General features: G+C 35.1%; 1 protein-coding gene across 2 annotated transcripts in view; it reads left to right on the top strand.

The window, feature by feature from the left end:
- The window catches only part of EPHA3 (EPH receptor A3), a 347,174-nt gene that overhangs the window by 196,250 nt on the left and 124,922 nt on the right, over positions 1–26,002 (top strand). For both annotated transcript variants that reach the window (XM_029939160.1, XM_029939161.1), the window contains exons 4-5: positions 23,216–23,371; positions 24,066–24,401. In XM_029939160.1, coding sequence (XP_029795020.1) covers positions 23,216–23,371; positions 24,066–24,401 — 492 coding nt within the window. The remainder of the gene's footprint in view (positions 1–23,215; positions 23,372–24,065; positions 24,402–26,002) is intronic.

A 26,002-nucleotide genomic window follows, 5' to 3' on the forward strand; every position in this document is an offset into this window, starting at 1 on the left:
ACTTTATCACCATGAAAGATGCTTTGATCCTCTTCTGTGGTGTCAAGAACAACAGGCCACAGGATCAGTGACATTCTAATCAGTGGGGCATCATTTCATATTACTTGTTATCAGATATGATATTTCACTAATGCATTTTGACAACATTTGGCCACAATACACGGGTCTCTCCTCTCAATATAGATGTAGGTATGTGGATACATAAACAGATATATAGGTATATATACATTTTAAATGGACTTAACCACAAAGCACTTTTTTTTCTCAGTGTTTTAGATTTTGAATGAAGAAGTACTCTCTTTAAAAATATGCTACAGCCTTTGCCTTATGAGTGTCTAATGTGCTTTTACAGAAAACGAACCAAATCCATAGATTTGGGGGCACCCTTTGTAGTTATATATGTTAAAACAATGCCCTGACTGAAATGCTAAGAATTGAAATATGCTAACATTGTCTACAAGTACCAGTTGTGAAGCATAACTGTAAAATAATAATAAAAGCTCCTTTTTAGGAGCTTCTGCTCTGTATTAACCCTTTACAAACGGTCTTTTCAGTGTTCACAACCACACTTTAAGGCAGACATTTCTGTATTCAGTATGCACCTCTGGAGATTGAGTTCAAGAGGTGGAATAACTTTAAAGCGATCACTGAGAAGGCAGCCAGCCTCTGATTCTCCCATAGATCATTCGCCACCTGCATACACTTTCTACTGCTATTTAAGGCCACCCTCACTCCCTTTATAAAATCTACTTATCCGAGTATGACATTATTCCTAAATTAGAAAAATCATAAAAATAGGTATCTGGGGCAGTCATTAAAAGAAAATTTTGCAATGTGATACAAAACGATGGTCACAGAAAGTCAGATTGAAATAATTTAAAACATCTCCACAATTAGATTTTTTCATTGGAATTGCCTTTTTTCCTCTCTGTTTACTCTTTAATAATCAGGAAAACGAGTTATAGCATACGAGTGTTTTCAACTGGCAGGGAAGAAAAGAAAGAACTGATCAATATTAATGTGTCGTTAATACAAGACAAATTTGGAGCACAGGAAAACTTCAAATCTATGTATATTTGAATGAGGCTCTGTATTGCCAAAGAGTAGGACTTTACTGACAAATGGGGGTGGAAGGATATGTGTAAAGAGATAGCTGAAGAAAAATAACAAAATTTCCTTTAAAAGTAACAACTTGCCCACTAGTTCCAAAAAATACAGTCCTAACTGTATACTGTGATAAAATGTATCTTGATATACATTGATCTATAAAGTCAGAACTGTGAGATATCCTTGATAGAAAACAATTTTTGAATTAGAATATCAAGAAAATGTTAAGGCTTCCACATTTCCCCTGTAAAAAGGACACATCTTTTATTTCTAATAATGCAAGCTATTAATATAAATGTATTTACTCAGTATGTAAGACAGATTAGACATTTTCCTTAGATTATTTTTACAGTTAAAAAAAGAACATTTTGTATCAGACCAAAAATAATTCAAACAGATGATGTAATGCATTCTTTTGCATCACTTCTACATAAGCAATATTCTTTGAGGTTTCTAAGTGGCTTAAAAGGCGAGTTTATAGGTTGAAATATTGTCCTTCCTAGTTTTATGGCCAGAGCAAAACAGTACTCGTCTGGAATGCATATAATATTGCACACGGGGTTAATTAGGTTAGGGATGAATTAATTTGTAACAATTTCCGTTATTTGACAGGCATCAATAATATAGTATATTACTTGCATTCCAGACATCAGCATACTGCCATGACCCAGTCAGATTCAATTTGGGAAAATCTTGGATCATATGAATATTTTATTATTGATTTTTGGTAACATCATATTTTACAATCAGGCTTGGTTATAGAACACCATAATAACTTGAGGAGATATTTTAGAAAGCTATACCATTGATAAATGGAAATCATGCTTTCTGCAGTGAAACGGAGACTTACTGTTCTCTCCTTGAAATGAGATGTTAAGGTATAATTTTGTACATTATTAACATCTATTAAAGATGTTTCTTTTCTAAGCAATTTCCCCATCCTTTGATTGGATGTTTTTGTCACAGGGAAGAGCTGGGATATGATGATGGTTTGTATAACTTGATTATATTGGCTTCTTTTCAAACCCCTTCTATTTCAGACTATTTCAGTTGAGTAATTTGACTTTTACTAAAAATCCCTCCTTGTATCCAGGCTTTCATTGCTTTGCACAAAATGATGAGATAAAATATCTGACTTTGCACATAAGTGATGAAATGCCAGGCTAGCTTGATAGAGAAAGGATATGTTGTTCATTCCTATGGTTAATTGCATTGCATCTCCAAACAAGAGCTACGTGCATCAAAAACCTACTTGTAGAACTTTTAGTTATGGAGATTCCAAGCTGTATGTGCTAACAATGTGTAAACATGCAAAAATGACACAACCAGAGATTGACAGAGTTATAAAGCACAAGTTAATTGCATTTAAACAGTTTTGTAGAATCAGATTTGCACACACAGACACACACACCTCCCCAAAGGAATGTCAGAGTTCCTCAGGCTAAAGGTCTGATAGCTCAATCCACTCTTCTTCAGTTCTCATACTTTTCATATTTCATTCAGAATATTTTACTCTTTCCCATGCTTTTGTTGAAATAATTGACCCTAATATTCAAAAATCCCATTCATCACTTTTTATATCACCTTCCCAGAGTCATTTACTCTTTCCAGGTTCCAAAAAGTAGGTAGCTTTCCAAATGAGCAAAAGGAAAATAGAGAGAGGGAGAGAGAGAGAGAGAGAGAGAGAGAGAGAGAGAAAGAAACCAAGGAACAGACTCAACTATAGAGAACAAACTTATGGTTACCAGTAGGGAGGTATTGGAGAAATAGGTTATGAGGATTAAGGAGTTCATTTGCCAGATGAGCACTGGGTGATGTATGGAAGTATTGAATTTCTGTCTTGTAGACCTGAAACTTATATATTACATGGTGTATACTGGAATTAATAAAAATAAAATAAAATAAACAAACAAAAAACAAAATGTAGACAGTTTTCTAAATTTCTATTCATAAGTGTAATTTCTTTTTTTTCTTTCAATTATTTTTTTCCTATAGATCTTTGGTTAGAGAGACTGAGAGTGGAACTCAGGGCAGGAGAGTGATCAAGAGGGGAGCCCATACTGTGACATGGCATGTGTGCTAGCCACCCAACATGCACACACACACACACACACACACACACACAGATGCATACACATATGTATGTATATATTAGAGTTAATTTGTCTCAATACATATTAACTACCAACTTTGCATCAAGCTGTATTAAAATATCCAATATACAAAGATATATGAGACATAATTCCTCTTCTCAATGAATTTTCAATGTAACAGGGCTGAGAGCCCCACAGAGAGATAATGAGAATATAACATACTGAGATTGAAGCATACCCAGGTGTTAAAATTACCAACAGAGAAACCGCATAGTTAGTATGCCAGTCAGGATCGTGAGAAAACTAAAACTTGAAGAGGCTAAGCACAGTGATGCCACGCATCAGAACTCTGCCCAGAGGAGGGTCCTTGCCCCAAACTTGTTTTGTCAGGAGACAGGCTGATCCTTTGTGAATATGGGGGCCTTGGATTGCACAAAATATGCCATGACATGTTGAAATAACTTCTCTGTCTTTTAACGCTGAACAACCATGTGAATCCCCTACAAAGATAAGCAGGTTGTCAGTAGAGGCTCATGGTGTAACAGATTGCTCTTAATATGCTTCCCATAAGTATCTGTAAAAATGAATCTGAAATACTCTTAGGTTTAGGCACCTGGGTGGCTTAGTCAGTTAAGTGTCCATCTCTTAATTTCAGAGCCTTCTTGGGATTCTGTCTCTCTGACCCTCTCAGTTGTGTGCGCTCTCTCTCTCTCTCAAAATAAATAAACTTAAATAAAATACTCTTAGGTTTATCTCTAAAACAATGATATACATTATATGACATATAAAACATTTATAAATAACATTTTTCTCTTGCTATAAAAATGTATGTACTTAAGCAATGGCTATGTTCCAAATATTCAGAATTCTAAGCACTAGAAATTTCTAATATTGAAAAAATTGCCTAATTCTAAGAGTGGTAACTCATTGTTTCATTTGCATTGTTGTACTACGTGTTTTATTAGTAACACTGTATCGAGAAGAATGACAGGCATACATGTGTGGACCTAGAATTCAAATAGAAAATAATGGGGGGAGCCGGATGCCAGCGCCTGCTCCCTGCTATCCTCCTCCCAGGCCCCCGCAGCCTTTCACTTCATCTGGTGCAGCAGCATTTCTGTGGCCTCCAGCTGTGGTCAGAATGGTGTTCATCTCGTGCTATTCCCCAGTGTCCCTAAGGTGTTTAATTTTCAAGTTATAGTTGACACGGAGGAATAGAAATTCAGCAAATGAAAGAGTAACTTGAGATAAGAAACTAAAGGTGACTACAAGGATATTATCTTTGCTTTAGGGGAAACATATTTTCCGATGTAAGCATTGAACCATCTTGTGTCATCTTCTAATCCTGGGAGACCAATACTAAATAGATGAGGATGTCTATTTATTCTAGGATATAGGATTTTAAATAAAAGAATCCTGTGACTTCTTTTAAGCCATGGAGCTACATGGCAAGGGTTTTTAATTCTCATTTAAACTTAATTATATGCTTATTTAAGATCTTAATTACCAAAAATTAGTTTTAGGTGACAGGCAACGAATATAGAGATACATCACAAAAAGTGTCTGCAAGTCTTTTACAACTTCTGAAAAAAATCATTAATGGAATGTGCAAACATCTTACTGTTGACTAAAAAAATATTTTATTCATGTGATGATGAGGTAACAATCTATCTATATGAATAGAGGCTATAAATTTCTCTATAAAGTAAAATTAAAAAGGAATTTCTAAAATAGAATCAACATCATATGTGCTAATCAATCCTGTACCCATAGTAATCGATAGAAGAAAGAAAGATGGATAATATAAATTCGGGGAGAGGTGTTTGTGGGTTTTTGTGGGGGTTTTTTGTTTTGTTTTGTTTTTGCTTTTGTTTCCCCATGAGGAAGAGCATACCACTGGTTTGTTAGGTTAGACTGTTCCCACAGTTCAGTATAGTAACATGCATGTAGAGTAAAATGTTATCAAAACCATATGCATCCCAGGTTAAACTGACTTAGGAAACATTTGCTAGTTACTTAAAGTTCAATGCTGTGAGCATAATGGAAGCAACAGGTGAGCTGAAGGAAGACTTGGTGTCAAGTTCTTCTCTAACACCTTCTTCTGGCGAGGCTCTGGGACAAGCTCCCTCAATGTAAAATAACACCTCACTCGATAGGGCCCGTCAGGACTAGAACACAGGTCTATTGCCTCTCAATATGAGGCTGTTCCTCCTCCTACATGAAAGGATAGAGTTGAATATGGAAGCTGCACTTACACTTCAAACTAAAATAATAGTACGTTAAAATTGTTAAATATAAGTGAAAATAGTTTTGCTCTAAGAAATGTTCTGAGACCACTTTATTAATTCAGTGATTCCTTTCAATATCTGCTACTCCTTTAGAAGTGCCAGAATATTCTACTCATTTGTTAATTGCTTGTGAGTCTGTGGAATGTTTAATTTATTATCAAGTGTGATTAAACAGAAAGGTTAGAAATAAACAAAGGGAGTACAATAGAGCCTTGAAAACCAGTTCGGACAAAGGAGCAGGCTTTGAAATATAAAGAAATTGCTGTATATGACATCGAATCTTTAAATATTGAACTAATAAATGTTTTTACATCAAGAGACTTCATGTTGTGCTACTTTAAAAAATCAAAAGAATGGTAAAGATGAGTTAAAATAGCATTGTATAAATAGCAGTAAGATTCTTGAAAGAATATCTTTTACAAAGCTGAGCTGCTGTTTCTATTTAGATGTATAAACATATTGGCTTCTTAAATCTATAATACCTTATACAGTGTGAGACTGAAGTAGTCTATCTCTCAAGTTTCAATTGCTATAGAGTTAAGTCTAGAATTTTGGTAGAATTATATAAATTTTGGCATAAATTATTTAAATGAATCTCCTTTGGAAAAGTCCATTGGGAATTAAATAAACAATAACTATACAAAAAAATAACAGTACATACTTATCGTATTCAGGAGAGTTTCCTATTTGGCACCAAGGAATTATTCAAATATCCATTGGGTCTTTAGAAATAAGTCTGTGATCGTCTAAAAGAGCTGCCAATTATTGCCATATGTGAATGTGGTTTTTGTAATCTGGACACCTATCCCCTAGGATTTGGACTAATAGCTCTAGCCTTTAACTTCTCATTAACTGTCAGAAAAGCTATCAGGCAGGGGAGACATTGGTCAGTGCCAACATGATACAGATTTGGACGAGTGGCTGAAAGTTAAAAAGATCAGTATCACCTTAGCAACAGTCTGTACTTATGGAGAAATAAGACTGAGGAAAACCAAAGAATTTCAAAGTCAGATTAATTTTGGAGCTTGGTAAAAGAAAGATCCCTCAAGAAGTGAGGACAAGATGTGAAGGGAAGTCAGTCAAGTTTGTAAGTGTTTACTAGTGCATATGGCAGCCAAAAAAATAAAAATAAAAATAAAACTGCCAGTATTGGGGGTGGGAAGAATAAATCTGAATAAAGAAGCAAAGAGGATTTAAGCTACAAATTGGTGGTAATCATTTCAATTGCCTCTGGAGGGACCCATTCTGTGCTGGTCCTTCCCCCTGTAAATACAAAGATTTCAAAGGAGCATAGAGTTATCAGTAGTGTGTAATGAGACAGAATGGCATATCCACAAGGAACCAAGGGCAAAACATTGCTCTGGTTTATCGATATTAAACATTGCTCTAGTTTATCCATATTATCGATATAAGTTGTGTATATACGAATTATCTATTGAAATCTCCAGAGTTACAAAAAGGTAGTTGGAAATACTATATAGAGCAAAGGACTGGATGAGTAGCTATCAGTATGTACTTGGACAAGAGGATGCCTTTTTGTGAAATATTTTTGTGAACGCTCTTAAAATACAATTTTAATGGAGAAGGATATTGCAATAATATTTTAAGGAGAACAAATGCCTAATACATCTCAAAAATAGAAAATTAGGAAAAGGCAAATATGGTTAATATTAGGAAAAGGCAAATAGACTGATAAATCTATTGATTTATGTCATAGAATTTAGAAATGTTTGCTTGGGTATATCATGAATGTTTAAATACTTATACAATATATATTAATATTTACTAATTTATAATATGTATTTGAAACTTACTATACACTTGTTTAATTCTTATAAAATCCTGCTAAGATTTCTTTACTGTCCCCATTTAATAGATTTAATTAGAGAGACTGATATGAAGAGACTTTTTAACTTGTTCAGCTACATAAGTACTAAGTGATGGAGTCAAGTTTTGAACCTGAGCTGTCTGAAACTGTGTTCCTCACAATTACAATGTGCACATCAAAATAATATCTCCAGGGGCGCCTAGGTGGCTCAGTTGGTTAAGTGTCCAACTTTGGCTCAGGTCATGATATCATGCTCATGAGTTTGAGCCCTGTGTTGGGCTCTTGCTGACAACTTAGAGCCTGGAGCCTGCTTCAGATTCTGTCTCCCTCTCTCTGACCCTCCCCCACTTGCATTCTGTCTTTGTCTTTCAAAAATAAATGAACATTAAAAATTTTTTTAAATATCTCCTATTGATTTTCCTGAATTGATGTTGCATTTTAAATTGTTGGTTCAATAGTCAGGATATATTCTTGTTGAGATGCTCATAATTTTTCTTCTATTTTGCTGGGGGATAAATCATGTTTACTGGTAAACTCAGGCAAATGTTGGAGTCCACAGAACACAAGATTTCTGTTTTGGAGTATCTGATTCATGCACAAGTCAAAATCAGTATACTATTCTGAGAAGAAATCACCCAACTCAGTAAAGGCAGTTTTTCTAAAGTGTCTTTACCATGGAGCTTTTCTCTACTAGTATTTTATTGTAATCATTTTACCTTAAACAAATCTATAAATTTCTTGATCATGTTGTCTTTTCTGGAAACCCATATTGTTTTTGGAAACCCATATTTTTGATAACCAATTTCATCTGTTGACAGAGAAAAGTAAAGTTGACATTTTCCTTAACATGAGAGTATTAGAATCAATTTCTTTTTTTATTGTTTTTATTCCAATTTCACTTATTTTAAATTTTTATTTGAGAGAGAGAGAGAGAGAGAGAGAATCTAAGCAGACTTCATCTGCACTGCAGAGCCTAGTGTGGGGGCTCGATCCCACAACCTAGGATCATGACACAAGCTAAAATCAAGAGTCAGATGCTCAACTGACTGAGCCACCCAGGGGCCCCAGAATCAGTTTCTTTACAGTACAAATATAATAAATGCTACACAGTTTAGTACAGCAAATGCTTACTTGGCCAACTCAGTATAACATATGCAAACTTAAATTGCATATATTCATTCATTCCCTAACTCAGAAAATAAGAATACTACCCAACAACTTGAACAAAAAGCTCAGATACGAGTTCTTAATGTTTCTTCCACCTTATATTCTTCTCAATTTTATCTCCAAGATCTATCAATATTATCTAGATAATATATCTCAAATGAATATACTTTTTTCTATGACCATAATGATTTCTCTATCTATGTCATAACATCTCTAATTTGGACTATTTTAGTAGTCCCCTGTGTACTCCATTCTTGACTCAGTTCAATGCATTTGCCCATAGGAACAAGAGTGATCTCTTTGAAATGTAAATCTGATTACGGTGTACCTCATGCATGAAACCTTTCAATGACTTCCCACAACACTTACTATATAAAAACAAGCCCTTAATATAACCTTCACAGCACTGCATGGCCTAATTTGTCTGCATGCCTCCCCAGACTAATTTGAGGCTCTCTGTTTCAGCTTTCCTTTTTTTCTTTCACTTTCAAAACTCAAAACTCTTGCCTCAAGGATTTCACCCCAAAATGATCTGTAGTCCATTTTTTGCTTCTGTTTTTTTGTATATCATATGAATCTTATAATGTTTTGCATGTATCATGGAAAATGATAGTCCTTACTTTTCAGGTCAGATGGTATCCATACCATCATTATCATCATAATTGTTATTATTATTCAATTTTAAATCCTCTTACTCCTTTTTGTTCTAAACTAACTTAATATGTCCATTTAGGAAAAAAAAGTTTCTTTAGGAAATATACCTCATGTTTTCTTTTATCATAGGCCTATTTGTTTAAACATAATTCAAAAAAATTTTTTAAAGAAATGTTTAGAAGGAACTGAGAGGAGGGTGCCTGGGTGGTTCAGTTAGTTGGTCAAGAATCTGACTTGATTTGGGCTCAGGTCATGACCTCACAGTCATGAGACCATGCCCCATATTGGGCTCTGTGCTGGGGGTGAAGCCCTATTGGGATTCTTTCCCTCTTTCTCTGCCCTTGTCCCCCACTTGCTTTCTCTGTCTCAAAAAAAAATTAAAAAGAAACTGGGAGTTTCCTTTATTTCTAGCTTTAAAATATAACTTATGATTACTATTAATTATACATAATTACATACTAGGTATATAGTACATATATTACAACATATATTTCTACATTTAACACCTACATAATTTTTTAAATGTTGTCTTTCTTCCATTTATTTTCATCATGAAACTCTCTAATTGATTCATAGCATGAGACTGATTCTTTAAGGGAAAATTTATTACACTATGAGGTTTATGATTGGTTGAACCTAGTACTTATGCATGGGAACTGCTATAATGGGACATTATGATGGAGATGAATACAGCTTTTATTCTTCTCTCAAAATGTATTGGTTGTTTTTTGTGAGCCAAGCATTCTCATAGGTGCCAAGGAATAAAGTGGGGGTGGGAGATCCATGAAGTGCTCACTGTCTTATCACACCACAATAACAGAATAGGAATTGACTTTTAAAGAGTAGAGTGTCATTGATACATATTTTATGAAAGCATGATTAGGTCTTAAGTATTTAGTTTATATGTAGTTCTAGTAACTATATTACTGTTACAAGGCATAATCAGTTATCAGTTATCAACTGACTTGAGCACAGTTTGGCAAGAAGGATTTCAGATACTGGAAATTTCTCTGGCCAGTAAGAATGCAGATTGTGAAATGTGAAGGCAGGTCAGAATGGGTGCTGGATATGCCTTTGAGTGATTTCAGATAATACCGAACATGAACTTAATTTCTTTTAGTAACAAAAATTTATTCTTTGTTTTAGGCATAGCTCCCTACTCTATATCAAATAAATTGAAAGTACTATGAAACTAAGATTTCCTTAGAAGGAAAATGGTATGGATCCAGCTGTGATAAATTATGTGTGGGCATTTTAAATGCACTATTTTCTAGTCCTAATTAATGAAAATTTTACTAGTTTCTAAATCTGTTGAGACTAAGTTGGACTTAATGTGTAATGAGAGTTACAAGTACAGATCGGGGGCAGTGCAGAAGAGTTTGCTAGGCGACATTTCTGAAGTACATCAAATCTACCCCAACGTCTTGAGAAAAGTGCTATTTTTTCCACTCTTGTTGGTAACCTGAGCATTTGTTCTTCAGTATACACTTTGTAGAATTCCAAAGACAATGTATATTTTAGTGAAAATTACGTATCAACTGTATAATAGACAGGTTGAATATTTTACCTTCCTAGGCGGCTTGAGTGTTCTTAATGTCCAGGCGACTAAAGCAATAAGGTGGAATTGCATTAACCCTTTTAGTTTTTGATTGGAAACTACTTAAGGGTATGCCTTTCCCCCCCTACACAATAAAGTTCCTTGTTTCAGCTGATAAGATAGAGAAGGTAGAAATTTTTTTTCTATGGTGAGCAGACTCCTCTGCCATTCTAATGGACCTACAACAGTGAAACATTCCCTCTTCCCAGTGACCAGAAATGTCTTCCTTCAGACCCATTCACCTGGCTACACATAGGCTTAAGATATTGTTGAAGAAAACTACTATCGACAGTTACTGCAGTAAAATGAAGTAAGCAATTTCCTTCTGTGTCCAATAAGATCTATTATCTATATAGTCACACTGTATAACTTTTTTTGTTAATTTTAGAATACTGGATTTACTGCCAATCCTACATCCAATTCCACTTTAAAATTTTACAGAATGAGAAGGCAGTGAATACAAAATACATAAATACCTGTGTCTAGGAAATCCTCACTTAGATTTCATTTCTGCTTACAACACCTAATAGAGGGATAAGTAGTCAGTGCACTAATATCATTAAGCCTCAGTCATCTCTCAGAAAAATAGATAATACCTGTCTCACACGATGACTGTAAGTACAGAAGTGAAACACAAGTGCATCGCTAGACCTGGAGGAGATTTTCAGTAAATGGTATTTATTATATTACCCGGAGCTGAGAACTATCTCTTCAAGTAGATCGATCTGGGGACGGTGCTGCTAACATAATGCAATCTGCCTGGATTTTCTTTCTTTTGTCTTTTTTCTTTTTTTCCCAATCTTTATTTAAATTCCAGTTAATTAACATACAGTGTAAAATTAGTTTCACATGTAGAATTTAGTGATTCATCATTTACATACAATACTGCCTGAGTTTTCATAAGCTGCTGGGTTTAGATGTTACTTAATGTCCCATCTGCTGTCCAGTCCCACACCTCTCTAGTCTTCTGTGCAAAAACCAAACCCCTAAATTTGCAGAATATAAGAAGACAATTATCCTCAATGAAATTCTCAAGTCAATCAATGCAATTTTAAATAGTAAATCCAAAGGGTAGGTGGAATATATTGATCCCTGGCTTGAAGAAACACTTGCAAAATCATCTCAGTGGTTTTAATCACACACACACACACACACACACACACACACACACACACTCACACACACTCCTGCACACAGACCACTTTCTCCTTCCTTCCCTCCCTCTCCCCTTCTATTTCTCTGTCTTCCCATTACCCCATCACTTCAAGGGTGGCAACTCTAAGCACAGGTGACCAAATCTGAAACTATGTAAAATGACCAAATAGAGTGATCAAAAATTGCAGATACCCTCTTTATCGTTATGTTCCAAACGTCTAATGTGTTCAAGTTATTTGTACTAGAAAAGTGATATATGTTTGCCAGCTATAAGTAATATGGTTTAATATTTCCTCTGTAATAGTTTCTAACTTTCTTCCATTCTTTCTGCCCTTTAGTTCTCTCTTCGTCTTGAATGAATGTAAGTTAGTTTAATCTTCCTATCCTTTTAATCCTATGCATCTATCTCCCAAATTTCATGTAAAGTTCTAGAATAACATAGTCATAACAATGCTGAAAAAAAGATTATGCCTCTATGTAGAAATTAGCCACTTTACTTTTTTTATTTTTTTTTATTTTTGAGAGAGAGACAGACAGAGCATGAGCAGGGGAGGGGCAGAGAGAGACAAACACAGAATCTGAAAAAGGCTCCAGGCTCTGAGCTGTCAGCGCAGAACCCAACAGGGGGCTCAAACTCACAGACTGGGAGATTATGATCTGAACCGAAGTCGCATGATTAACCAATTGAGCCACCCAGGCGCCCCCAAAATTAACCACTTTAAGGAATTTAAGCTTGATTCTTTTCATTTTCATAATGCCATTAAATACTATTATGCATTACGGTTCTGCCTGCCCATGAGATTCTTCTCTATATTTTGATAAATCCACTTCTACTTTAATTAGGGGGTAGGGAGGGATATTTTGTACTTTTGACATACATATTAGAATAGACATACATATATGAAACCTTATAGTGACTTTTTTTCTTTGAAAACCTCATGTTCTAATGTAAAAAGAAAAATTTTTTTCTTAAATAGGATGGAATTAATTTTATGTAAAATTCAAATATATAGACATGCTGTCCTATACAATTATGAACATTCTTGCCTTTCCTAAACAGTTTCAAAATAGATGATTGGTTGAAATTTTTTGAAACACTTACTTGGCTAATGGTTGTGTTGTTCCCATGGGCATCTGTTTATGGTCATCTGTTTACTTTATGTGTTTTCTTTGAGAAGTCCATTCTTATCCACCTAAGGAATGAAATTTCAGAAAATGCTAAGTAGAAATCTATTTTTGTCTTGGAGCAAATATTTACTTTAAACATAAAAAATAAATGAAAAAAATAAACCCTTGAATTATACAAATTTATTTTTTCCTCTATGTTAAATTACAAATGTTAGACATTTGTAAATATGTGATTGAAAGCAAATACTGAATCCTTTTAAATTGGACACTTCTATTTGGTAATATTTTGTGATCATGAAGTGAATACTTAACATATAAATAACACATTATTGGCTTATTTTAAATCCCTCACTTGTTTTTAAAGTTCATTTATTTATTTTGAGAGAGAGAGAGAGTAAGCAGGGAAGGGGCAGAGAAAGAGGAAGAGAGAGAATTCCAAGCAGGCTCCACTCTGTCAGTGCAGAGCCAATGCAGGGTTCCATCTCATGAACCGTAAGATCATGATCTTAGCCAAAATCAAGAGTCAGAGTCTTAACCAACTGAGCCATCCAGGTTTCCCATAAATACATTACTTTTGACCACAATATTGTCAATTATTTTAATAAATTTCACAAAATAAAAATAGGATGGAAATCCAATAGATTATGTGTTGAAGATAAATTTGAAATTTGCAGGGATGTTTCCTCAAAAAAGTGGGCATTATTTTTAAAAAAAACTAATCTAAAAAAAAAGGAAGTCTAAAAGACCTCTGATACAATATAATGATGGCACCGTTTCTCAAAATTCTATATGCTGATCTCTTTTGGAGAGTAGATAATTAATAATATAACTAAGAGGGCAAATATTTTTGCACTGTGTCTTGTAGCATTCACAGAATTTTGTTTTGTTTTGTTTTGTTTTTCCTCTGAGTTTTCTACTTTTTATAGGTTTTGCTTCAAATTCACAATTTAAAAATATTGTGCTCTTTTCTGTATAAATGTTTCCAAGTGAGGTATAGTTACTTGAGAACAAAAATGTGAAATTCACTGGGGCGCCTGGGTGGCTCAGTCAGTTAAGCATCAGACTTCAGCTCAGGACATGATCTCATGGTCCATGAGTTTGAGCCCCATGTTGAACTCTGTGCAGATAGTGCAGAGACTGGAGCCTGCTTCTGTTTCTGCGTCTCCCTCTCTCTCTGCCCCTCTCCAGCATGCACTCTGTCTCTCTCAACAATTAATAAATATTTGAAAAAATTTTAAGTGTCAAATTCACATTAGTGAATATACTAGCATTCACAGTCAATTATAATTCCACGCCATGTTGCATTTTTTAAAGAAGAGAGGAGATAACAAAGGAAACACTTAGTGCAGTATAATAGAAACAAGAACTAATAAAAACCATGGTGAGAGTGTGTGAGTGTATGTGTGTGTGTGTGTGTGCACATATTAGTGAGTAAGTGTGATTTTGATGTATAAATCCAAGCCACACATGTAGTATGCATAGTTATTTTCTTACTTTCCTGACATGAGCCGAAAGCTCATGACTTATGTCTCAAACTCCTACTCTGGGTGACTTTAAATCTAATATGGAAATTCTATTTTCTTGAAAGCATTTCTTTATTTTTCATTTATTTATTTATTTATTTATTTATAAAATGTGTTTATAATGTAAATATTGGAGTGATGACCTCCCCATGCTCTAGCTATGGTTCCAATGCAGCCTGGAAGATCCCAATCTGGTGCAAGGCCTACTCAAACATAGAGGTGACTTACCTTCTCCAAAAATCCTTCCTAGGAATAATTTTCTTAGACATCTCACTGCTCTCCAGGTCTAAAGGAAACATGCTGTCTCTCAGTATGCCCTGAGTATAGATTTGAGCCCTACGCATTTTACATTCCCTGTAATAAAACCCCATAAACATGATTTGGTCTTCCATATCCCTCCCTTCCCCCTCTTTCAGTATTTACCTATTCATCACATACATCTTCCTGTGGGTTTGTAAACTTAGTTAATGGGCCTTGTTCTCTGGGCATTGAAAGTTAAGGATATCAAAAACTCAACTAGTGCTACTCTTAGGATACACAGCTTTTCCTTGAAGGTGGAAGACACTTGAAAAGCTGGCAGCACACAGCATCCTTAGGATGGGGGGCTGTTTTAGTATTCTCTTTTTGGTGGATGTACATTGGACATATTTCAGTTTTACTGGCACCTGTCTTGCTAAATCTGATAGAACAACAAACACAGTAAAGTCTTGTTACTCAGCTATCTTTGAGCCACACTAGATTGTGATTGATTCTGTTGTGTTTAATGGTGTGGTGGCATTTTGCCTTAGGTCTTTTTTATTGAACAGTGGAAGGAACAGAAGAAGGAAACACTTGATCACTTTGTAAATGCTGCACATTGCAGGCAGGGCTTAATGACTGAACATCGCCACTTCCAGTGTATTGAAATGCCTGGGCCTGGCCTCAAAGCATTGTACCTCTATTCAAATGGCAAAGAATAGAGTTCCTGTAAGATTGTGGAGTGCAGCTCATTTTGGGAATAAACAGTTGCTTTGACCTTGCACCGGCAAATAGACCCTGTCAGGCCTGGAATTGCAAGGCCAGGAAATCATCTGTTTAGTCAGTGCTGGTTCTGGTCATTAGTTTGTGTTTATGGCTGGGAATTGATAATATAGCCCTGTGTATATGGAGCTAAAGTCTGAATACTAAAAGGGACCTATTTACCAACAGCTTTATTTTTTAATTTAAAGTTAATTCAAATTGAAATGAGCCTTTTAACCCTTAATTAGGACCATGTTTTCTCTTAAAAGTCAACCACATTAGTCAGCTGGAGACAAAATTCACTTTGCAATTGAAAGGCTGTCTACTTTCTTTCAACAGTAGCCACCATGGTTTACTAAGTGCATTTGTTTTCCTTTCACTATGGTAACTTGACCCATTCTCTGTATCAGCCTGGCTCAAACCCATCAATTAGGACTTAGAGGAAAGTATGCTATGCAATTTGGGAATAAGGCCAAGATTCTATCTTGAAGTTTTTTATAATTATTATTCATTGTATACACAGTGCTCATAATACTCTCTACTTCATACTTTTTCTTTGTTAGTTTCCAAAGCTGATAATTTGTTACTCTATCCCCCTTGTGACCTGCAGTACTTAGTTCCTGTTTTATTGTTACTTCTTCATAAATAAGGAATCAGCAGATTCCCAAAATATTTTTAATTCATTCACTACAAATTGGTATTATTTTGGCTTCCTTCTATTATTTTATTAATGTTTTTAGTGTTTCTCAATGGCAAATTAACCTTTGGCAAGGGCTTTATCATTTTTATTCCAATGTGGACTCTCTTGGGGTTTTTCAAAAAGTTTGAGTTTGCTCAATAAATGAGCAAGCATATTCTTACTAACTCAGCACTTAAAATAGGGAAACTAAAATCTAGATTAGCAAGGAAAAGACAAGTAAAACTTCACTGCAGATTAACAGTAGAGAAATGTATTCTCTTAAGTTATGTTTTCAATAGTGTGCTCATTTCTCTTGTCATTAAAAAAGAAAAAACACATCATCTTACAAAATTAAGAATAATTAATATCAATATTTTTATGCATTTCCATAAGATTCTCAAACTTTTAGGCATCCTACTCTATCTGAAATGTACATAAAATCAAATATAGACTTACTGTGCTGTTGGTTAAACTGAAACTATAAAATGGAATTATTTGGGGTTCAATTTATTTTTCAGTGCATTCAATCATGAAATCAGTATATCCTTTGAATACATTCTGCTCTGACACAGAAAAAATACTGAAAGGAGCAAAATCTGTCATTTCTTTTTCAAATATATTTATTTTAAGTCAGAAGAGAACCTTCTTTCTTTGTCTTGTTACCCTATGTAATTTTATAATTTCATTGGCTAATTTCAATCCTTAAAGCAGTGATAAAAGTGCTTTGATATACAATATTTTTTTTCTTTCTCCTTAGAAAGTTGTAGGAATCCTATTAACCTTTTAAAGTGTCAACCTGAAGAGTTTTTAGAGAAGAGCTAGCCAATGTCCATCATCTGATAAACGAAAAATAGAGGAGTAGAGAGGATAACTGATTGCAAGGTACTCATTCACTTCAAAAATGCATCCTACCACCTGCTAGGTGCTGGACATTGAGCTAGACACTGGGCATACAAAATGAATAGGAAGTAACTCCTGTCTCTGGATTGTTCAAGGTCTAACCTGAGAACACAGAGTAACTACTAAAAATGGAACTTCAGATTTATTTCTAGAAGAAGAAGTCACTATTCCAAAGACCTCATTAAAATTTGAAAACACCTGTACATGGACTTTGAGATAACACCAATTTAGGAGAAAAGACTACATCAAAACCTGCATTTCCTCCTCCCTACTCCAGCGTTCTTCCTATACGATGCTGAAAACAACTTAAAATGAAGAGAAATCGAAGAATTTCTCAGCGAAGACAACACTAAAATGTATTGAAAATTGTCTTAGCAATTACATTTTCAAGGGAGGAGATCCATTTCTCAAATAACCATGTCATTTAGAATTCAACTTTTTAAACCTAGGATTTATAACTTTTATCACTGTAGGACCAGACACAATAAAGTGTTTTGGCCATTTTGGAGACTAATACATATTGTTTGAGGAATATCGAGAAACAAAACCCCAATATTGTCTGAACAAGTCTCATTACTTAGTAAATCCGTACTGATATCCGGTAAGGTTTGAGGAAGTCAACCTCTGGCTTTTAATGATTATTAATTTATATTCATGGATCATCCTATTTTGATTTATCAACACAAAATCAAAGATGAGAGATCTTGGCAAACTTAACTACTTAAAAAATCTTCATTACAGGAAGGGAATAAAACATTTATGGGAACACACAAACAAGAGGGGGGCAATTTGCCTCAACTTAAATAATATTAAACTTTAGGTACTCCTTGGTTGGCCTACCCTGAGACTGAAATCTGTGACTAATTTTACCAGTGTTCCTATCAGTCAGACACTGGTAAAATTATAACCTAGGTTAACTGAAGAAATCTTTAAATCAGGATTCTGTTATTTTGGCAGCAGGATTTGTTTATTTTTGTTTTTAATTTTTTAATGTTTATTTATTTTTGAGAGAGAAAAACAGAGTGCAAGCAGGAGAGGGGCAGAGAGAGAGGAAGACACAGAATCCGAAGCAGACTCCAGGCTCTGAGCTGTCAGCACAGAGTCTGATGCTGGACTTAAACTCACAGGCTATGAGATCATGACCTGAGCTGAAGTCAGATGCTCAACAAGACTGATCCACCCAGGCACCCAGGCAGCAGGTTTTGAATATGTGTGTATCTATCTTACTTCAATATTGATTTAGTAACTGGCCTGCATCAGGGAAGGCCTTAATTATTTAGAATGTTATTATTATTATAATTATTTTAAAACTTAAGAGCACCTGGGTGGCCCAGTCAGTTAAGCATCTGACTTTGGCTTAGGTCATGATCTCAATCACGGCATGTGAGTTCCAACCCAGTGTCAAGTTCTGACACCTCAGAGCCTGAGCCTGTTTTGCATTCTGTGTCTCCCTCTTTCTGTCCCCCAACCCTCACTCTGCTCATGCTCTGCCTCTCTCTCTCTCTCTAAAAAATGAATAAACATTTAAAAAAATGTAAAACTGGATAAATCTGAATCAGTACCCTTTTCTGCATGTTTTTTTTCCCTTGGTATTCTACAATAAGTTGACTAAGATTTCCCTTGAGTAGTGAAAGAAAACTACTTTCTACTCCTTTACCTGACTTTTTTATATGCTGGACTTTTTCAGTCTCTGAAATAATACTAAAGTGAAAGAAATATGCAGATTGTTTCATCACTGGTTTTACATTCAAGGATAAAAGAAGTTCTTTGAAATTAGAGTCATTGCTTTTACTACTCAAAGCAAGATAATAAAATACAAGTATTTATGCCGCTTAGAGGTAAAGTTTCACATTCATCTAGGAGAATTTTTTTGAAAGATGAACAAGTTACAATAAACAGATAGGTATTTAAACGCAAATTGACTTCAAGGAAAGGAGATTATTTATCAGTGGGAAAATTTTCAAAAGTAAGTTCTTTATATAAAGAATTTCTCCTTATGCATTTAAAGAGAATGTTCCCTAACAGTGTCATTTTACTGGATATAAATTATTTTAGTGGATATAAATTATTCAGTCATATTCTCAAACTTGTTGAACAATTTTGTTAAAAGATTTAAAGATCCTGCTTGTAGCAAGAAAGGAAAAATGTATTTGTATGATTCCCAAAGGGAGTGGGTGATGCCATTTCTGAGGTTGGCAGACTCGGCCCTTCCCGCCAAAACATACTCGCCCATCTTCCCGTGACAATGTTAGACATAAAATAGAAAATCCTCGAAAAAGTGAGAAAACATTACCCTTTCTGAAATAGTTTCTCACTAGGAGTAGATGACAAATGACTTGGCATTAGTTTAATTAAATAAGTTTTAGATGACAATTCTTCAGTGTCATAATAGCAGCTTAGAATTTTGGAAAAATAATGCATGGTTCTAGAGAATTTGCTTTCAATAAGAGATTTTTATAAAATTAAAAGCAAAAAACTCTCTTTTGTGTTTTCAAATATGTATTTATTTTGAAAGAAAGAGAGAGAGAGAGAGAGAGAGAGAGAGAGCAAGATGGGGCAGAGAGAAATGGAAAGAGAGGGAGAATCCCAAGCAGGCTCCACATCAGCATGGAGCCCAATATAAGGGCTCCATCTCACAACCGTGAGATCATGACCTGAACTGAAATCAAGAGTCAGATGCTTAACCCACTGAGCCACTCTGGTGCCCATTCTTTTTCAGATTTAGACCACTGAATTATTTGTTATCTTAGGGATGTTACTTTTCTGTTTGTGTTTCAGTTGTCCATTTTGTAAAGTCAGTAGATTAATATCTGCTCCAATCATTATTACACAACTACTGTGAGATTCCATTGAAAAGGTACATATGAAAGAGTAAAAATGTCTACAAAATTTATGGTGTTGTATAGAACCTATCACTGAATTCTGTATAAAGTTGAACTTTGATGAAAATCAACACATCAGATAGGTAAAGTCTATCAGCCAGCTACCAGGTGCCTAAAGATGCAGAATACAGGCTGTCTCTATCTATGTGTCATTTAAATTTCTGGAGTTCTGGGCCCTCAGATGTACAACACATAGACTGGCCAATGTGATTTATTAGGATCTTTTTATCTTCATTAGTCTATAATTCTATTTAGTACCTCTCAACTGCATTCTCTGCTTGTCTTACATCCTTTAGAAATATTTTTTGCTGTAGAGATTAAAAAAAAAAACAACTTGCCCATAGTGAGTTACATGAATAGGGTGTTATTTTTCTGACATTCTAGGAAATATTGAGAGAGGTGCTAGCTGAATCAGCAAGTGCAGATTACACATCTAATTTTCTTGGCCTTTAACTTATTGTCACATGAAAACCATTATGATAAGAATCAATGCGGAAATAATATAGGTGGAATGGCTTCTGCTACATTTGGATCATCTTCTTAGAAGAAAAAAAAGGTATTCCAAAGGCTATCATCAGATTTCTGTTTGTATCTCTATGCCCATCTTTTGGCCATCACTTTGGCCGTCCATACTATTTGCAGTTATGTCTGTGTAAGGGAGTACTTGGCAGAGTGCAAATTTCTATTAGCAAGCAGAAAGCAGATTTAGGTGTTTAGTATGCCACCGACAGTCCCCATCACATTCCTCTCCTTAACAGTTTGTCTTTTCCTGTTGATCTATTTGTGTATTTCATTATGCTACTTACAGACCAATTTTTTGCTATCTTTTCATGATCTTTCTCAAATGAGATTTCTTCTCTGCAATTCATCCAATAGCTCAATCAGAATAGAATGCTTGCTCCATGTGGTCTTTGTTAAATATCTGCTGCCCACTTTCAATCGCAAGGTCCCTTTTAAGATGGACAGAATTAGGGACATTTGTATCTTCAAGGCTAACAAAAAGAGTAAATGATTAACAAATATTTATTAAAAGGAATGTATATGTGTCTACCTATCTTTTACTATTATTATATCTAAGGTTATTTAATCATATTTAGATAAAGTCTAGTTACTAGTTTGAGTCATATTCTTAACTTCTCATTTTACTAACTGTAGCTACTTTCAAGTTATTATTAGAAGTCCTGTGCTGTAGCTAAGAAGTGAGTATATGACTGTCTTGTCTTTTCTTTAAATATCACAGAGTATAGCCATTTATAATATTAACAAAAAGTGACTGAGTGTTTAGTGAATGCCTTTGTGCTAAATGTTGTGAAAACCATAAAAACCTCAAATAAAACATACAGATAAACTTACAAGCAACCAAAAAAAAAAAAAAACCAAAAAAACAAAATACACTGGAACACTGCAAGTCAATCTTTTAAAGACTTGAGCATTGCCATCTTGCAAATTTAAAGTCACTCAGTGAACTAAATTGAAACCAGAAGTTAAGTGCATAGTTTGTTTATACTTTATATCATTTCTCTTAGAGGGAATATGACATGAGATATGAGTGGAAGTTTCTAACCAGTGCTCAGGAACAATGATCCAAAGTTTATAATCCTAATCCATGTTTGGTCAGGGCAATATAGTTTATCTGAGTAGTGCTCAATGGGGCACCAAAAGTTGTTCCATTTAATGTAGGATAGTCCTAGTGCGGCTAGTAGAAACTGGAAAACAGCAAGACTAGATTAATGATTGCTGTCATTTTAACTTATTCTAATTGTTTGTCATTTTAACTTATTCTAATTGTTTGTCTTGATGTATTTTCTCAGGAAACATTCAGTAGGAAGATACATTATTATGGATATGAAGTGTTAACCTTTCAAAATGCATTTAATGGTTATAAATGTTAAGATTTGTTCACACATGCTTGACTTGCATGCAGATCATCTATTATTCCCAATATAAAGATGATACAGGAAAATTCTGGGATTCAGATCACCTGAATGCAAAACCATCACATCTCAACATAGCATTGAAATTGAGTTTTAGAGATTTATGAAATCATTGACTTCCAGAGATAATGTGGAAGAAACTTAGAAAATTTGGACCCTGACTTTAATCCTCAAACCAACGTCAAGAGACTTCTTATTAGGATTTTCACTATGATTTCAGTTCTCTGTGTAATTCTGAATATAGATCACACAAACCATTACAGCATTTTGAATTTTACATCAGATTAAACAAAAAGAATACAGATTTAACAAATACAATGCAATATTTCTGTAAAAGCAATAAATATATAAGACTAGCTATATATATTATATAAGACAATATATAAAAATATATAAGACCATTTATGTTATGTATAATAAATAATAATTATATTACATAGGCTAATATATAATAAACGTATAAGACCATTTAGAAGACTATGGGCAGCTGAAATAAATATTTCATGACCAGTTTCATTGGGCTTAACAAAATATGTCATTCAGAGATGGCCAGAAAGAAAGAGAACAGAGTATTTAGAAAACTTTAATCTACTAATTATTTACAAGTAGATCAGTTTAAATAGAAATTATATGTCACTATGTTTTTGAGAGACAGACAAGGAAATTTTTAAAAATCTTCAGTTTAGGCCACTGCTATAGACGTTACGGCACCAGAATAACATTGTCGAGGCAGAATAAAAAATAGCTCATGAGAACCGGTGCACATAGAATCTTAAGCTAATGAAGCCATGATTTCTTCATTCAGTTGCTTACAGTTTATAGGGATGGGGTTGTACACACAGAAATCAATTAGAAAGCAAGTGAGTATGCAATGTAGTGCTAGCTGCGTGCAGATAGTGTACACATTGCATCGTGTTTTAAAAGGGAATCGCTACATGATGACATGGCTTTGCTGTATTTTTCTCCACAAATAGTTCAATGCCAAGCAAAGCTGTGAAAACATGAGCTGGAAATTTCATCACATTCTAGTGCCAAAATAATCTAAATCTTCAAGGTTTTTATTTTCCCTTTAACATTTGGTGCAAATTCAAAAGTATATGTGGAGAAACTACACTGGGTCACATTATTTGCTTCTGTAAAATCTGGAAGGAAAAAAAATGGATATTTTTATTAAATGTCTAACGAACTCATCCCCTAACATTCTGAAATCTGTTTGACATATTTTCAAAAATACATTTTCAAAATGATCACCGGATGTTAAAAGAGTCATTTTGTTTGTAGCTTGCCGACCGGGTTTCTACAAGGCTGCGGATGGTAATGTGAAATGTGCCAAGTGCCCACCGCACAGTTCTACTCACGAAGATGGTTCAGTGAACTGCAGGTGTGAGAATAAGTACTTCCGAGCAGACAAAGACCCTCCATCCATGGCTTGTACCCGTGAGTAGTTTTGCTGCAACCCATGCCTCCATGTTTCTTTTGTTTTGTTTTTTTTCTTCTTGTTCTTGTGCTTCTTCTTTTTGTTTCTAAAGCATTTGGCCCATTTCCTTCCGTTATCCATGTGCAAACTGAAAGCCTTCTCTGCTTCACTCTCCATGCTCTGCTCACCACGAATGCAACATTTATCACGCAAAATGAATTAGTTTTTAAGGCACTTCCTGCAACAGGACCCCCAGAAAGAAAGAAAATTTTCTGGGTCTTGGTTTAGATCTTGTATTACATTTGACAGAATAGGGGAGGTTACAGTCATGGGATTTGGGTTTTTACATTTCTATTCCCTCTTGTTACATGTAGGCCATAGGTCATAGGGAAAAAGGACTAAGATTTATAAAACTAATAGTAAAGTTTTCATAACTATTCACAAGGGCATTGAATTTAGTAGTAAATGCCCTCGTTGGACTTTGTGAATGTATCTTCAACCTTGAGTCAAAACTCCCCTGCCCGTGGCTTGGGGATGATACTGCTCTTGAATCCATGTGTCTGTAATCTCATGGATCCTCTAAGGATGAATTAAAAGTATATAATAGAGACAAGATGGTTATTTACCTCTTTCGGTTCCATTGTAAATTATCTGTTTCCCTTGTAGTAGAAAACAGAAGTGAGGCTCATTAATCTTTGTTGAACTACTTTGCAGGACCTCCATCTGCACCAAGAAATGTTATCTCTAATATAAACGAGACCTCGGTCATCCTGGACTGGAGTTGGCCCCTGGACACAGGAGGCCGGAAAGATGTTACCTTCAACATCATATGTAAAAAATGTGGGTGGAATGTAAAACAGTGTGAGCCATGCAGCCCGAATGTCCACTTCCTCCCTCGACAGTTTGGACTCACGAACACCACAGTGACAGTGACAGACCTCCTGGCACACACGAACTACACCTTTGAGATCGACGCCATTAATGGTGTGTCAGAGCTGAGCTCGCCACCAAGACAGTTCGCTGCAGTCAGCATCACAACCAACCAGGCCGGTGAGTACGTGCTGGATGCTTTCGGCTCCCACCGTCTCAGAGCCATGATTGAGTGTGGAAAAAAGGGTGGGGAAAGGCAACAGTTTTAAAGAGTTCCAGAATAATCTATTCTGTCACAGTTAGGCCGTTATGCTACATTAAATAACTAAATTTAATTCTTCAGGTAGGAATAAGTAATATTTATTAGATAATTTTAAACTAGTTTAATTCATTGTTTTTCAATTTGGAATCCCTAAATAATTGAGGCTCTGGAGACAATACTTCAGGGGCTCCTTGAAACATTTTTATATTTCAAAGAACTTTACAGACATAAATAAGTCCATTTTATTTGATACTGATATGTCATTTATTTAAAAATTCAAAATAGGGAATTCGTGGAGAAGCATAGTGGAAAGAAGTCTTGGTGGAGAATAATTGGAATCACGGATCTAAAAATCTTTGAAAATATAGATTACTGTTATATTTTCTATATTTCTACTATATTTCACACTGACAATCTTTTTTTCCAATTAAAACAAAACACTGCATTGGTAGGTTGTAAGCAAAGGCATTGTTTTCTTGAAAAAAAAATTTCTTAATCTTTATTTATTTATTTATTTTTTAAATAGTTTATTGTCAAATTGGTTTCCATACAACACCCAGTGCTCTTCCCCACAAGTGCCCTCCACCATCACCACCACGTCTTTTCCCCCTCCCTCTTCCCCTTCAACCCTCAGTTCGTTTTCAGTATTCAATAGTCTCTCAAGTTTTGTGTCCTTCTCTCTCCCCAACTCTCTTTCCCTCTTTTCCTCCCCCTGGTCCTCCATTAGGTTTCTCCTGTTATCCTATTAGACTTATGAGTACAAACATAGGTATCTGTCCTTCTCTGACTGACTTATTTTGCTTAGCATGACACCCTCTAGGTCCATCCACTTTCCTACAAAAGGCCAGATTTCATTCTTTCTCATTGCCATGTAATACTCCATTGTATATATATACCACATCTTCTTGATCCACTCATCAGGTGATGGACATTTAGGCTCTTTCCATGTTTTGGCTATTGTTGACAGTGCTGGTATGAACATTGGGGTACATGTGCCCCTATGCCTCAGCACTTATGTATCCCTTGGGTAAATCCTTAGCAGTGCTATTGCTGGGTCATAAGGGAGTTCTATGGATAATTTTTTGAAGAACCTCCACACTGTTTTTCAGAGCGGCTGCACCAATTTACATTCCCACCAACAGTGTAGGAGGGTGCCCATCTCTCCACACCCTCGCCAGCATCTGTAGTCTCTTGATTTGTTCATGTTAGCCACTCTGACTGGCGTGCGGTGGTATCTCAGTGTGGTTTTGATTTGTGTTTCCCTGATGATGAGTGATGTTGAGCATCATTTCATGTGCCTGTAGGCCATCTGGATGTCCTCTTTGGAAAAGTGTCTGTTCAGGTCTTCTGCCCATTTCTTCACTGGGTTATTTGTTTTTTGGGTGTAGAGTTTGGTGAGTTCCTTGTAGATTTTGGATACTAGCCCTTTATCTGATATGTCATTTTCATCTATCTTTTCCCATTCTGTCAGTTGCCTATTAGTTTTCTTGATTGTTTCCTTTGCAGTGCAGAAGCTTTT

Source organism: Suricata suricatta, chromosome 5, assembly GCF_006229205.1.
Source record: "Suricata suricatta isolate VVHF042 chromosome 5, meerkat_22Aug2017_6uvM2_HiC, whole genome shotgun sequence".
Lineage (NCBI taxonomy): Eukaryota > Metazoa > Chordata > Mammalia > Carnivora > Herpestidae > Suricata > Suricata suricatta.